Source organism: Carcharodon carcharias, chromosome 7, assembly GCF_017639515.1.
Source record: "Carcharodon carcharias isolate sCarCar2 chromosome 7, sCarCar2.pri, whole genome shotgun sequence".
Taxonomy (NCBI): domain Eukaryota; kingdom Metazoa; phylum Chordata; class Chondrichthyes; order Lamniformes; family Lamnidae; genus Carcharodon; species Carcharodon carcharias.
Genome location: NC_054473.1, coordinates 88,787,230 through 88,804,204, shown reverse-complemented (window position 1 = coordinate 88,804,204; position 16,975 = coordinate 88,787,230). Strand labels below are relative to the sequence as shown.

The 16,975-nt window shown below is 50.2% G+C and overlaps 1 protein-coding gene across 1 annotated transcript in view; it reads right to left on the bottom strand.

Moving 5' to 3' along the window:
- The window catches only part of plxnd1 (plexin D1), a 357,498-nt gene that overhangs the window by 112,844 nt on the left and 227,679 nt on the right, over positions 1-16,975 (bottom strand). The window contains exon 15 of the mRNA XM_041191644.1: positions 12,015-12,154. Coding sequence (XP_041047578.1) covers positions 12,015-12,154 — 140 coding nt within the window. The remainder of the gene's footprint in view (positions 1-12,014; positions 12,155-16,975) is intronic.

The following is a 16,975-nucleotide window of genomic DNA, read 5'->3' as shown; positions in this document are numbered from 1 at the left end:
CACCGCAGAATTGGGCATTTGAGCAGGAAACAAGCCGGAATGGTGCATTATAACTTGAAACACCCCGGAACGGGGGATTAGAACAGGAAACATCCTGGAATAGGGCATTAGAACTGGAAACACCCTGGAATGGGGCATTATAAGTGAAAACACCCCGGCATGGGGCATTACAACTGGAGAAACCGCAGAATTGGGCATTAGAACTGGAAACACTGCCAGAATGGGGCATTAGAATAGGAAACACTGCGGAATGGGGCATGAGAACATGAAACACTGCAGAATGGGGCTTTAAAACTGGAAAAATCACGGAATGGGGCATTAGAACTGAAAACACCAAAAAATGGGGCATTAGAATGGGAGAGAAGACGAAATGTGGCATTAGGACTGGAAACATCATGGAATGGGGCATTAGAGCTGGAAACAGTCCCGAATGGGGCATTAGAAATGGAAACACCATAGAATGGGGCATTAGAACTGGAGACACGCAGGAATGGGGCATTAGAATTGGAGACACCCCGGAATGGGGAATTAGAACTGGAAACATAGTAGAATCGGGCATTAGAACAGGAAACAACGCGGAATGGGGAATTAGAACTTGAAACACCTCGGATTGGGGCATTAGAACCGGAAACTCCTGGAATGTGGCATTAGAACTGGAAACATCCCAGAATGGGACATTAGAACTGGAAACATCCCGGAATGGGACATTAAAGATGCAAAACACTGCAGAATGGGGCATTAAAACTGGAAACATCGCGAAATGGGGCATTAAAACTTGAAACAGCATGGAATGGGGCAGTGGAACTGGAAACTCCACGGAATGGGGCATTAGAACGGTAGAGAACGCGGAATGGGGCATTAGAACTGGAAACACCCCCGAATGGGGTATTACAACTGGACAGAGCACAGAATGGGGCATTAGAACTGGAGACATGCAGGAATGGGCCATTAGAACTGGAGACACCCAGTAACGGGGATTAGAACTGGAAACACCTCGTAATGGGGCAATAGATGTGGAAATACACCAGAATGGGGCATTAGAATTGGAGACACACCGGAATGGGGAATTGGAACTCGAGACGCAACGCAACGGGGCATTAGAATTGGAAATACCCCGGAATGAACCTTTAAAATTGGAAACACCTCGGAATGGGGCATTAGAACTGGAGACACAGCAGAATTGGGCATTAGAACAGGAAACACCCTGAAATGGGGCATTAAAACTGGAAACACCGTGGATTGGGGCATTAGAACTGGAAACACCGCGGATTGGGGCATTATAAGTGAAAACATCCCGCAATGGGGCATTAGAACTGGAAACATCCCGGAATGGGACATTAGAACTGGAAACATCCCGGAATGGGACATTAAAAATGCAAAACACTGCAGAATGGGGCAGTAAAACTGGAAATACACTGGAATGGGGCATTATAAGTGAAAACATCCCGCAATGGGGCATTACAACTGGAAACACCGTGGATTGGGGCATTAGAACAGGAAATGCCGCGGAATGGGGCATTACAACTGGAAACACCCCAGAATGGGGCATTGGAACATGAAACACCCCGGAACGGGACATTAAAAATGCGAAACACTGCAGAATGGGGCATTAAAACTGGAAACACCGCCAGAATGGGGCATTAGAACAGGAAACACTGCGGAATGGGGCATTAGAACTGGAAACACCGTGGATTGGGGCATTAGAACTGGAAACACCGCGGATTGGGGCATTAGAACCGGAAAGTCCCGGAATGGGGCATTAAAACTGGAAGCATCCCAGAATGGGACATTAGAACTGGAAACATCCCGGAATGGGACATTAAAAATGCAAAACACTGCAGAATGGGGCATTAAAACTGGAAACACTGCGAAATGGGGCATTAGAACTTGAAACAAAGTGAAATGTGGTTTTAGAACTGGAGACACTGCCAATGGGGCATTAGAACTGTAGAGACAGCAGAATGGGGCATTCAAACTGGAAACATCATGGAATGGGGCATTAGAACTGGAAACACACCAGAATGGGGCATGAGAACTTGAAACATCATGGAATGGGGATTAGAACTGGAAACACTGCGGAATGGGGCATTAGAACTGGAGAGACCGCAGAATGGGGCATGAGAACTGGAAAGCCCCCGGAAGGGCATTAGAACTATAGAGACAGCAGAATGGGCCTTTAGAACTGGAAACATCATGGAATGGGGCATTAGAGCTGGAGACACCGCAGAATGGGGCATTAGAACTGGAAACATCATGGAATGGCGCATTAGAACTGGAAACACCATGGAATGGGGCATTAGAACGGGAGAGAACGTGGAATGGGGCATTAGAACGGGAGAGAACGCGGAATGGGGAATTAGAACTGGATACACACCCGAATGGGGCATTAGAACTGGAGAGACCGCAGATTGTGGCATTAAAACTGGAAACAACGTCGAATGGGGCATTAGAACTGGAGACACCCAGGAATGCGGCATTAGAACTCGAGACAACCAGGAATGGGGCATTAGAACTAGAAACACAGGGGAATGGGGCATTAGAACTGGAGACACCCTGGATTCGGGCATTAGAGCCGGAAGCACCGCGGAATGGGTCTTTAGAACTGGAGAGATTGCAAAATGGGGCATTGGAACTGGAAACACCCAGGAATTGGACATTAGATCTGGAAACACGCCAGAATGGGGCATTATAACTGGAAACAACGCGGAACGGTGCATTAGAACTGTAAACACCCTGGAATGGGGCATTAGGACTGGAAACGCATCGGAATGGGGCTTTAGAACTGGAAAGACCCAAGAATGGGGCATTAGATCTGGAAACACCCCGGAATGGGGCATTACAACTGGAAACACCCTGGAATGGGGCATTAGATCTGGAAACACATTGGAATGGGGTATTATAACTAGAAACAACGTGGAATGGGGAATTAGAACTGGAAACACCCTGGAATGGGGCTTTAGAACTGGAAAGACCCCAGAATGGGGCATTAAAACTGGAAACACCGTGGATTGGGGCATGAGAACTGGAAACACACCGGAATGTGGCATTAGATCTGGAAACACCCTGGAATTGGACATTAGCACTGGGAAAACCCCGGAATGGGGTATTCAAACTGGAAACACCCCCGAATGGGGCATTAGAACTGGAAACACGCTGGAATGGGGCATTTGAAATGGAAACTCCCCGGAAAGGGGCATTAGAATTGGAAACACCGCGGAATGGGGCATTAGAACTGGAAACATCATGGAATGGGGCATTAGAACTGGAAACACACCAGAATGGGACATCTGAATTGGAAACATCATGGAATGAGGCATTAGAACTGGAAACACTCCAGAATGGGGATTAGAGCCGGAAGTACCGCGGAATGGGTCATTAGAACTGGAGAGATTGCAAAATGGGGCATTGGAACTGGAAACACCCCGGAATTGGATATTAGATCTAGAAACACGCTGGAATGGGGCATTATAACTGGAAACAACGCGGAACGGTGCATTAGAACTGTAAACACCCTGGAATGGGGCATTAGGACTGGAAACGCATCGGAATGGGGCTTTAGAACTGGAAAGACCCAAGAATGGGGCATTAAAACTGGAAACACCGCGGATTGGGGCATGAAAACTGGAAACACCCCGGAATGGGTCTTAAGAACTGGAGACACAGTAGAATGGAGCATTCGAACTGGAGACACCTGGAATGGAGCATTAGAACTGGAAACACCCCAGAATGGAGCATTAGAACTGGAGACACCCAGGAATGGGGCATTAGAACTGGAGAGACCGCTAATGGGGCATTGGAACTGGAAACACCCCAGAATGGGGCATTAGAACTGGAATGGGGCATTAGAACTGGAGAGGCAACGGAATGGGGCATTAGAACTGGAAACACCGCAGAATGGGGCATGAGAACTGGAAAGACCCCAGAATGGGACATTAAAACTGGAAACACCCCGGAATTGGTCATTAGAGCTGGGAAAGCCCCAGAATGGGGCATTAAAAATGGAAACACAGCAGATTGGGGCATGAGAACTGGAAACACCCCGGAATGGGTCAAAAGAACTGGAGACATACTAGAATGGAGCATTCGAACTGGAGACACCCGGAATGGAGCATTAGAACTGGAAACACCCCAGAATGGAGCATTAGAACTGGAGACACCCAGGAATGGGGCATTAGAACTGGAGAGACCACAAATGGGGAATTGGAACTGGAAACACCCCAGAATGGGGCATTAGAACTGGAATGGGGAATTAGAACTGGAGAGGCAACGGAATGGGGCATTAGAACTGGAAACACCGCAGAATGGGGCATGAGAACTGGAAAGAGCCCGGAATGGGGCATTAAAACTGGAAACACCCCGGAATTGGCCATTAGAGCTGGGAAAGCCCTAGAATAGGGCATTAAAAATGGAAACACAGCAGAATGGGGCATTAGAACTGGAAACAATGTGGAATGGGGCATTAGAACTGGAAACACCCTGGAATGGGGCATTAGAAGTAGAAACACTGCAGAATGGGGCATCAGAACTGCAAACACCCTGTAATGGGGCATTAGAACTGGAAGCAACCTGTAATGGGGCATTAAAACTGAAAACACCGCGGATTGGGGCATTAGAACTGGAAACACCTGGAATGGGGTATTATAACTGGATACCCCACAGAATAGGGCATTAGAACTGGAGAGACCGTGGAATGGGTCTTTAGAAGTGGAAACACTGCGGTTTGGGGCATTAGAACTGGAAACACTGCGGTTTGGGGCATTAGAACTGGAAACACCTGGAATGGGGCATTATAACTGGATACCCCATGGAATAGGGCATTAGAACTGGAGACACCGCGGAATGGGGCATTAGAACTGGAGACAACGTGGAATGGGGCATTAGATCTGGAAACAATCTGGAATGGGGCATTAGAACAGGGAACATCATGGAATGGGGCATTGGAACTGCAGACATCCCGCAATGGGGCATTAGAACTGGTGACACCCAGGAATCGGATTTTAGAACTGGAAACATCCTGGAATAGGGAAATTAGAACTGGAGACACTGCTGAATGGACCATTAGAACTTTAGTCATCGCCTAATGGGGCATTTGAACTAGAAACACCCTGGAAAGGGGCATTAGAACTGGAAACACCCCGGAATGGGGCATGAGAACTGGAAACATCATGGAATGGGGCATTAGAACTGTAGAGACAGCAGAATGGGGCATGGGAACTGGAAACATCCCGGAATGGGGCATTAGAACTGGAAACATCATGGAATGGGGCATTAGAACTGGAAACAGCCCAGAATGGGGCATTTGAACTGGAAACACTGTGGAATGGGGCATTAGAACTGGAGAGACCGCTAATGGGGCATTGGAACTGGAAACACCCCAGAATGGGGCATTAGAACTGGAGAGGCAACGGAATGGGGCATTAAAACTGGAAACACCCCGGAATTGGCCATTAGAGCTGGGAAAGCCCCAGAATGGGGCATTAAAAATGGAAACACAGCAGGATGGGGCATTAGAACTGGAAACAATGTGGAATGGGGCATTAGAACTGCAAACACCCTGGAATGGGGCATTAGAAGTGGAAACACTGCGGAATGGGGCATCAGAACTGCAAACACCCTGTAATGGGGCATTAGAACTGGAAGCAACCTGTAATGGGGCATTAAAACTGAAAACACCGTGGAATGGGGCATTAGAACTGGAAACAATCTGGAATGGGGCATTAGAACAGGGAACATCATGGAATGGGGCATTGGAACTGCAGACATCCCACAATGGGGCATTAGAACTGGTGATACCCAGGAATCGAGTAGTAGAACTGGAAACATCCCGGAATAGGGAAATTAGAACTGGAGACACTGCTGAATGGAGCATTAGAACTTGAGACATCGCCTAATGGGGTATTTGAACTAGAAACACCCTGGAAAGGGGCATTAGAACTGGAAACACCCCGGAATGGGGCATTTGAACTGGAAACACTGGGGAATGGGGCATGAGAACTGGAAACATCATGGAATGGGGAACTAGAACTGGAAACACACCCGAATGGGGCATTAGAACTGGAGAGACCGCAGAATGTGGCATTAGAACTGGAAACAACGTGGAATGCGGCATTAGAACTGGAGACAACCAGGAATTGGGCATTAGAACTGGAAATACAGTGGGATGAGGCATTAGAACTGGAGACACACCGGAATCGGGCATTAGAGCTGGAAACACTGCGGAATGGGTCATTAGAACTGGAGAGACTGCAAAATGGGGCATTAGAACCGGAAACTCCCCGGAATGGGGCATTACAACTGGAAACACCCTGGAATGGAGCATTAGATCTGGAAACACGCTGGAATGGGGTATTATAACTGGAAACAACGTGGAACGGGGCATTAGAACTGGAAACACCCTGGAATGGGACTTTAGAACTGGAAAGACCCCAGAATGGGGCATTAGATCTGGAAACACCCCGGAATTGGACACTAGTACTGGGAAAACCCCGGAATGGGGTATTCAAACTGGAAACACCCCCGAATGGGCATTAGAACTGGAAACACCCTGGAATGGGGCATTTGAAATGGAAACTCCCCGGAAAGGGGCATTAGAATTGGAAACACCGCGGAATGGGGCATTAGAACTGGAAACACCTGGAATGGGGCATTATAACTGGATACCCTACGGAATAGGGCATTAGAACTGGAGACACCGCAGAATGGGGCATTAGAACTGAAGACAATGCGGAATGGGGCATTAGATCTGGAAACAACCTGGATTGGGGCATTAGAACAGGGAACATCATGGAATGGGGCATTGGAACTGCAGACATCCCGCAATGGGGCATTGGAACTGGTGACACCCAGGAATCGGGTATTAGAACTGGAAACATCCCAGAATAGGGAAATTAGAACTGGAGACACTGCTGAATGGACCATTAGAACTTTAGTCATCGCCTAATGGGGCATTTGAACTAGAAACACCCTGGAAAGGGGCATTAGAACTGGAAACACCCCAGAATGGGTCATGAGAACGGGAAACATCATGGAATGGGGCATTAGAACTGGAAACAGCCCAGAATGGGGCATTTGAACTGGAAACACTGCGGAATGGGGCATTAGAACTGGAAACATCATGGAATGGGGCATTAGAACTGGAGAGACCGCAGAATGGGGCATGAGAACTGGAAACCCCCCGGAATAGGGCATTAGAACTATAGGGACAGCAGAATGTGGCATTAGAACTGGAAACATCATGGAATGGGGCATTAGAACGGGAGAGAACGCGGAATGGGGAATTAGAACTGGAAACACCCCCAAGTGGTGCATTAGAACTGGAGACACCGCGGAATGGGGCATTAGAACTGGAAACAACATGGAATGGGGCATTAGAACCGGAGACACCCAGGAATGCGGCATTAGAACTGGAGACAACCAGGAATGGGGCATTAGAACTGGAAACACCGTGGAATGGGGCATTAGAACTGGAGACACCCCGGAATGGGGCATTAGAACTGGAGACACCCAGGAATGGGGCATTAGAACTGGAGAGGCAACGGAATGGGGCATTAGAACTGGAAACACCGCAGAATGGGGCATGAGAACTGGAAAGACCCCAGAATGGGACATTAAAACTGGAAACACCCCGGAATTGGTCATTAGAGCTGGGAAAGCCCCAGAATGGGGCATTAAAAATGGAAACACAGCAGATTGGGGCATGAGAACTGGAAACACCCCGGAATGGGTCAAAAGAACTGGAGACATACTAGAATGGAGCATTCGAACTGGAGACACCCGGAATGGAGCATTAGAACTGGAAACACCCCAGAATGGAGCATTAGAACTGGAGACACCCAGGAATGGGGCATTAGAACTGGAGAGACCACAAATGGGGAATTGGAACTGGAAACACCCCAGAATGTGGCATTAGAACTGGAAACAACGTGGAATGCGGCATTAGAACTGGAGACAACCAGGAATTGGGCATTAGAACTGGAAATACAGTGGGATGAGGCATTAGAACTGGAGACACACCGGAATCGGGCATTAGAGCTGGAAACACTGCGGAATGGGTCATTAGAACTGGAGAGACTGCAAAATGGGGCATTAGAACCGGAAACTCCCCGGAATGGGGCATTACAACTGGAAACACCCTGGAATGGAGCATTAGATCTGGAAACACGCTGGAATGGGGTATTATAACTGGAAACAACGTGGAACGGGGCATTAGAACTGGAAACACCCTGGAATGGGACTTTAGAACTGGAAAGACCCCAGAATGGGGCATTAGATCTGGAAACACCCCGGAATTGGACACTAGTACTGGGAAAACCCCGGAATGGGGTATTCAAACTGGAAACACCCCCGAATGGGGCATTAGAACTGGAAACACCCTGGAATGGGGCATTTGAAATGGAAACTCCCCGGAAAGGGGCATTAGAATTGGAAACACCGCGGAATGGGGCATTAGAACTGGAAACACCTGGAATGGGGCATTATAACTGGATACCCTACGGAATAGGGCATTAGAACTGGAGACACCGCAGAATGGGGCATTAGAACTGAAGACAATGCGGAATGGGGCATTAGATCTGGAAACAACCTGGATTGGGGCATTAGAACAGGGAACATCATGGAATGGGGCATTGGAACTGCAGACATCCCGCAATGGGGCATTGGAACTGGTGACACCCAGGAATCGGGTATTAGAACTGGAAACATCCCAGAATAGGGAAATTAGAACTGGAGACACTGCTGAATGGACCATTAGAACTTTAGTCATCGCCTAATGGGGCATTTGAACTAGAAACACCCTGGAAAGGGGCATTAGAACTGGAAACACCCCAGAATGGGTCATGAGAACGGGAAACATCATGGAATGGGGCATTAGAACTGGAAACAGCCCAGAATGGGGCATTTGAACTGGAAACACTGCGGAATGGGGCATTAGAACTGGAAACATCATGGAATGGGGCATTAGAACTGGAGAGACCGCAGAATGGGGCATGAGAACTGGAAACCCCCCGGAATAGGGCATTAGAACTATAGGGACAGCAGAATGTGGCATTAGAACTGGAAACATCATGGAATGGGGCATTAGAACGGGAGAGAACGCGGAATGGGGAATTAGAACTGGAAACACCCCCAAGTGGTGCATTAGAACTGGAGACACCGCGGAATGGGGCATTAGAACTGGAAACAACATGGAATGGGGCATTAGAACCGGAGACACCCAGGAATGCGGCATTAGAACTGGAGACAACCAGGAATGGGGCATTAGAACTGGAAACACCGTGGAATGGGGCATTAGAACTGGAGACACCCCGGAATGGGGCATTAGAACTGGAGACACCCAGGAATGGGGCATTAGAACTGGAGATACCGCAGAATGGGGCATTAGCACTAGAAAAACCCTGGAATGGGGCATTAGAACTGGAGACATCCCGGAATGGGCCATTAGAACTGGAAATACCCTGGAATGGGGCAATGGAACTGGAAACACCCCTGAATGGGGCATTAGAACTGGAGATACCGCAGAATGTGGCATTAGAACTGGAAACAACTTGGAATGGGGCATTAGAACTGGAGACACCCACGAATGCGGCATTAGAACTGGAGACACCATGTATTGATGAATCACAGCGAATGAGAATTTAACCACTTTCGGGGCAGGGGTAAGAGATGATCAGCCATCGCATGGGGATTCCCCTTCAGTCTACATTGACTGTGCCCTCGACTATGTCTGTTTCACTCCCCACATTTCACTTTTACCCTGACCCATTCCAGGTCCCCTCCATTTCCTGAATCATGACAGCGTTCTACTTATCCTCACCTTTCACCCCATTCAAAGGATCATCCTCCACCATTTCCACCACCTAATACCCTCCCCTGTCAGCATTCCAAAGGGACTGCCCTCCACGGGAATGGGGCATTAGAACTGGAGACACCCCGGAATGAGGCATTAGTGGACACCCTGGTCACTCCTCAATCACCCCAACATCCTCTCACCTTCCCACGGCACCTTTCCATGCAAGAGCAGGAGGAGTAACATGTGCCCTTTTACCTCCTCTCTCCTCACCTTCTAAAGCCCAAACCCTCCTCCCAAGTGAACCAATGATTTACACGTACATCTTTCAATTTAAAATGCCATATTTGCTGCTCACAATGTGTCCTATGTTGGTAAGACCATTTGTGGATTGGGTGACTGCTTTGCAGAATACCCCTCTGTTCAGTCTGTAAGGGTGGCCCCGAGCTATTGGTGGCCTGCCATTTTAATTCTCCATCTTGCTCTCACATTGACATCTCTGTCCTTGAGCTGCTGCTCTGTTCCAAATGAAGCTCAACGCAAACTGGAGGAACAGCACCTAAACTCCAGTTGGGCTCTTTTCAGCCTTCTGAGTTCAGAAAATTCCATCTGTAACCTGTAATCAGTGATCAGTGATCAGTGATCAGTGATCAGTGATCAGTGATCAGTGATCAGTGATCAGTGATCTGTGATATGTGATGTGTGATCAGTGATCTGTGATCTGTGATGTGTGATCAGTGATCAGTGATCTGTGATCTGTGATGTGTGACCAGTGATCAGTGATCTATGATCTGTAATCTGTGATCTGTAATCTGTAATCTGTGATGTGTGATCAGTGATCTGTGATGTGTGATCAGTGATCTGTGATGTGTGATCAGTGATTAGTGATCTGTGATCTGTAATCTGTGATCAGTGATCAGTGATCAGTAATCTGTAATCTGTGATCAGTGATCAGTGATCTGTAATCTGTGATCAGTGATCAGTGATCTGTGATCAGTGATCAGTGATGTGTGATCTGTGATATGTGATGTGTGATGTGTGATCTGTGATGTGTGATCTGTGATGTGTGATTTGTGATCAGTGATCTGTGATCAGTGATCTGTGATGTGTAATCTGTGAAAAGTGATGTGTGATCAGTGATCTGTGATCAGTCATCTTTGATCTGTGATGTGTGATCAGTGATCTGTGATGTGTAATCTGTGATCTGTGATGTGTGATGTGTGATCTGTGATCAGTGATCTGTGATCAGTGATGTGTGATGTGTGATCTGTGATCTGTGATCTCTGCCTCCATTTGGTTTCATTTTTCTTTGCAAGTTTTGTTTTTTCCTCTTTCTCATTTCCCTTTGTCTTTGCTTTTGGACGGCTGCTATTCAGGATCCAGCCATTGACACCTCTACTAGACACATCTGTTGTTTCTTTACCTGTCCCACCATCACTTCCTTTGCACCATGAAACCTTTTATAATTTAACCTCTCCTGCCCTCCACCCTATCACACCTTCCCTTTGTTCTTTTCCCATCCTTGCCCCATTCTCTTACTCAAAACCTCTTACATTTCTACCTTTCCCAGTTCAGGTGAAATGTTAATTCTGTTTCTCTCTCTCACAGAGGCTGCCTGACCTGCTGAGTATTTCCAGCAGTTCCTGTTTTTAGTTCAGATTTCCAGCATCTGCAATGCATTATTTCTGCTCATTTTAAAATTCTCATCGATGTTTGCAAATCCTTCCAGGCTTGGTCGATCCTGCCTCTGTAATCTCCTCTAGCCCTACAATTCTCCGAGATCTTTCTGCTTGTTGAGTGCCCCCTGATTTTAATCACTTCGCTATTGGTGGCTGTGCCTTCAGTGCCTGGACCCAAGGCTCTAGAATTCCCTCCCTACACCTCTCTACCTCCCCTTCCTCTTTCAAGACATCCCAAAATCTATCCCTCTGGTCACCTGCCTACTATGTCCTTACGTAGCTCAGTATCATTTTTTAGAATGCTCGAGTAACATTAAAGACACTATATAAATATACATTGTGGTTGATGAGAGGGACAGCTCCAAGTCCTGGACAGGTACATTAAAGCCTCTTGAAAGCTTAAGGTGAAATATAAATATTGATGTCACTTTAAAAACTGCCTTCACAGCTACATTGATTGCTTTCCTCTGTTTAGACTTCCACATGTTCTTTTGCATAGAGAGGATAAGGCTGGATATAAACATTGATGGATTGATGTCTGAATGACTTACTTTAGATCTGTACAGTCCTTGGAGCCATTGACGGTGACCCTCAAGGCAGCACCAATGTGTAGATTAGTGCCATTGATAGTAACTTTGGTCCCTCCAGCTTTGGGCCCTTGATCTGGATATAACGTGTAGACTTCTGGAAGCTGGTCAGGATAAAGACAAACAGAACTCAAAGCTAGATTAACATCTCCCTTCATCCAATTAAACTCACAGGGCAGAATGTTTCTCTCATAGTGCGGGTGCGCACCCAACCCAAACGACAGTAAAATAGTCCGCGATGACCTCATCGCTCACCATGGTGAAATTTCACTTGGTGCGCATGCGAGTCGGCAGTGCACCCGCCAACAACTAAACTGCCTATTAAGGCCCTTAATCAATGAATTGAATCAATATTTTCACTGCCTGTTCAACCATTCAGTTGGCAGGTGGGCAAACAGGCCAAGCGGCCTTTGCATTATTGGTGAAAGCTCATTGACGGGTGGGATGAGATTTCGATCAGTGATTTTAAAAAAAACTTTCAAAACTCATGTTTAACAAGTCCCCTGAGGCAGCTCTGTATCTTCAGGGAGCTTTCACAGCACGCTCCCTCGCGCACGTGTACGCTTCAGCGCACACCCTCCTCCCACCCCCATCCCGGCAGTGCTCATCATGTTAGCGCACAATTCACAATGGCTGGCCGTTAATTGGTCAGCCGGTGTGAAATCGTGGTGGGGGCCGACTGCGGGTGGTGGACAGCTTCGCGTCCACTCCCAGGCCCGCCTGCCTGATGAGGGCAAAATTCCGCCCATCATGTGGCCAACAAATCTGCAGATACTTATTGAAAAACTGTGATATTAGACAGTGGGAAGGGACGGATGACCTGACTGAGGCCTCCCAAGATTACTAAGCGCAACATTGATGTGAATAGTAACACCTCGTGTGCATTGGTCTGTGAGATAATAATGGTGCACATCCCAATGCCCGTACCCCACCCCCACCCCAATGTCCATTCCCAATCCTCAACCCATCCCAATGCCCGTTCGCCATTCCCGGACCCCACCACACTGTCCATTCCGAACTTCCGCACCCCACCACAATGTCCATTCCCCAATCCCGAAACCCACCACACTGTCCATTCCCCATCCCCGCACCCCACCACAATGTCCATTCCCCACTCCCACACCCCATCACACTGTCCATTCCCCACTCCCGCACCCCACCACAATGTCAAATTCCCATCCCCGAACCCCACCACACTGTCCATTCCCCACTCCCGCACCCCACTACAATGTCCGTTCCTCACTCCTGTGCCCCACCACGTTGTCCATTCCCCATCCCCGCACGCCACCTCAATGTCCATTCCCCATCCCCGCACCCCACCACACTGTCCATTTCTCACTCCCGCGCCCCACCACAATGTCCATTCCCCACTCCCAAGCCCCACCAGAGTGTCCATTTCTCACTCCCGCGCCACACCACAATGTCCATTCCCCACTCCCACGCCCCACCACAATGTCCATTTCTCACTCCCACGCCCCACCACAATGTCCATTCCCCATCCCCGCGCCCCACCACAATGCCAATTCCCCACTCCCCCACCCTACCACAGTGTACATTCCCTACTCCCGCACCCCACCAAAATGTCCATTCTCCACTCCCGCACCCCACCACTATGTCCATTCCCAACTCCCCCACCCCACCACAATGTCCATTCCCCACTCCCCGACCCCACAACAATGTCCATTCCATACTCCCGCACCCCACCACAATGTCCATTCCCCATCCCCGCTCTCCATCACAATGTCCATTTCCCACTCCCGCACCCCACAACAATGTCCTTTCCCCATTCCCCCACCCCACCACAATGTCTTTTCCCCGCTCCCCAACACCACCACACTGTCGATTCCCGACTCCTGCACCCCACCACAATGTCCATTCCCCACTATCGCACCCCACCACAATGTCCATTCCCCACAAACGCACCCCACCACAGTGTCCTTTCCCCACTCCCCCACCCCACCACAATGTCAATTCTCCACTCCCTCGCCCCACCAGAATGTCCATTCCCCACTCCCCCACCCCACCACAATGTCCATTCCCCACTCCCCCACCCCACCACAACGTCCATTTCCCACTCCCGCACCCCACCACAATGTCCATTCCCAAATCCCCCACCCCACCACAATATCTGTTCTCCACTCCCAAAACCTACCACACTGTCCATTCCCCACTACCGCAAACCACCACAATGTCCATTTCCCACTCCTGAAGCCCACCACACTGTCCATTCCCACTCCCGAACCCCACCACACTGTCCATTCCCCACTCCTGCAACCCTTCACAATGTCCATTTCCCACTCCCGAACCCCACCACACAGTCCATTCCCCACTCCCGAACCCCAGCACAATGTCCATTTCCCATCCCCGCGCCCCACCACAATGTCCATTCCCCATCCCCCCACCCCATCACAATGTCCATTCCCCACAACCGCACCCCACCACAATGTCCATTCAAAACTCCCAAACCCCCCACAATGTCCATTCCACATCCCCGCACCCCACCACAATGTCCATTCCCAACTCCCCCACCCCAGCACAATGTCCATTCCCCACTCCCCCACCCCACAACAATGTCCAATCCACACTCCCGCACCCCACCACAATGTCCATTCCCCACTCCCCCACCCCACAACAATGTCCAATCCACACTCCCGCACCCCACCACAATGTCCATTCCCCACTCCCGAAACCCACCACACTGTCCATTCCCCACTCACGCACCCCACCACAATGTCCATTCCTCACTCCCTCGCCCCACCACAATGTTCATTCCCTATCCCCACACCCCACCACAATGTCCATTTCCCACTCCCGCGCCCCACCACAATGTACATTCCCCATCCCCGCACACCACCACAATGTCCTTACCCCACTCCCGCGCCCCACCACAATATGGATTCCCCACTCCCGCACCCCACCACACTGTCCATTCCCCACTACCGCACCCCACTAGAATGTCCTTTCCCCACTCCCCCACCCCACCACAATGTCCATTCCCCACTCCCTCGCCCCAACACAATGTCCATTCCCCACTCCCCCACCCCAACACACTGTCCATTCCCCACTCCCCCACCCCACGACACTGTCCATTCCCCAGTCACGCACCCCACCACAATGTCCATTCCCTACTCCCGCGCCCCACCACAATGTCCATTCCCCACTCCCACACCCCACCACAATGTCCATTCCCAAATCCCCCACCCCAGCACAATGTCCATTCCCCACTCCCGTACCCCACAATGTCCATTCCCAACTCCCCCACCCCACCACAATATCTGTTCTCCACTCCCAAAACCTACCAAACTGTCCATTCCCCACTACCGCAAACCACCACAATGTCCATTTCCCACTCCCGAACCCCACCACACTGTCCATTCCCCACTCCTGCACCCCGTCACAATGTCCATTTCCCACTCCCGAAACCCACCACACTGTCCATTCCCCACTCACGCACCCACCACAATGTCCATTCCTCACCCCCTCGCCCCACCACAATGTTCATTCCCTATCCCCGCACACCACCACAATGTCCAATTCCCACTCCCGCGCCCCACCACAATGTACATTCCCCATCCCCGCACACCATCACAATGTCCTTACCCCACTCCCGCGCCCCCACCACAATATGGATTCCCCACTACCGCAGCTCACCAGAATGTCCTTTCGCCACTCGCCCACCCCACCACAATGTCCATTCCCCACTCCCTCGCCCCAACACAATGTCCATTCCCCACTCCCCCACCCCACAACACTGTCCATTCCCAGTCCTGCACCCCACCACACTGTCCATTCCCCATCCCCGCACCCCACCACAATGTCCATTCCCCATCCCCGCACCCCACAACACTGTTCATTTCTCACTCCCGCGCCCCACCAGAATGTCCATTCCCCACTCCCAAGCCACACCACAATGTCCATTCTCCACTCCCTCGCCCCACCAGAATGTCCATTCCCCACTCCCCCACCCCACCACAATGTCCATTCCCCACTCCCCCACCCCACCACAACGTCCATTTCCCAATCCCGCACCCCACCACAATGTCCATTCCCAAATCCCCCACCCCACCACAATATCTGTTCTCCACTCCCAAAACCTACCACACTGTCCATTCCCCACTACCGCAAACCACCACAATGTCCATTTCCCACTCCTGAAGCCCACCACACTGTCCATTCCCACTCCCGAACCCCACCACACTGTCCATTCCCCACTCCTGCAACCCTTCACAATGTCCATTTCCCACTCCCGAACCCCACCACACAGTCCATTCCCCACTCCCGAACCCCAGCACAATGTCCATTTCCCATCCCCGCGCCCCACCACAATGTCCATTCCCCATCCCCCCACCCCATCACAATGTCCATTCCCCACAACCGCACCCCACCACAATGTCCATTCAAAACTCCCAAACCCCCCACAATGTCCATTCCACATCCCCGCACCCCACCACAATGTCCATTCCCAACTCCCCCACCCCAGCACAATGTCCATTCCCCACTCCCCCACCCCACAACAATGTCCAATCCACACTCCCGCACCCCACCACAATGTCCATTCCCCACTCCCCCACCCCACAACAATGTCCAATCCACACTCCCGCACCCCACCACAATGTCCATTCCCCACTCCCGAAACCCACCACACTGTCCATTCCCCACTCACGCACCCCACCACAATGTCCATTCCTCACTCCCTCGCCCCACCACAATGTTCATTCCCTATCCCCACACCCCACCACAATGTCCATTTCCCACTCCCGCGCCCCACCACAATGTACATTCCCCATCCCCGCACACCACCACAATGTCCTTACCCCACTCCCGCGCCCCACCACAATATGGATTCCCCACTCCCGCACCCCACCACACTGTCCATTCCCCACTACCGCACCCCACTAGAATGTCCTTTCCCCACTCCCCCACCC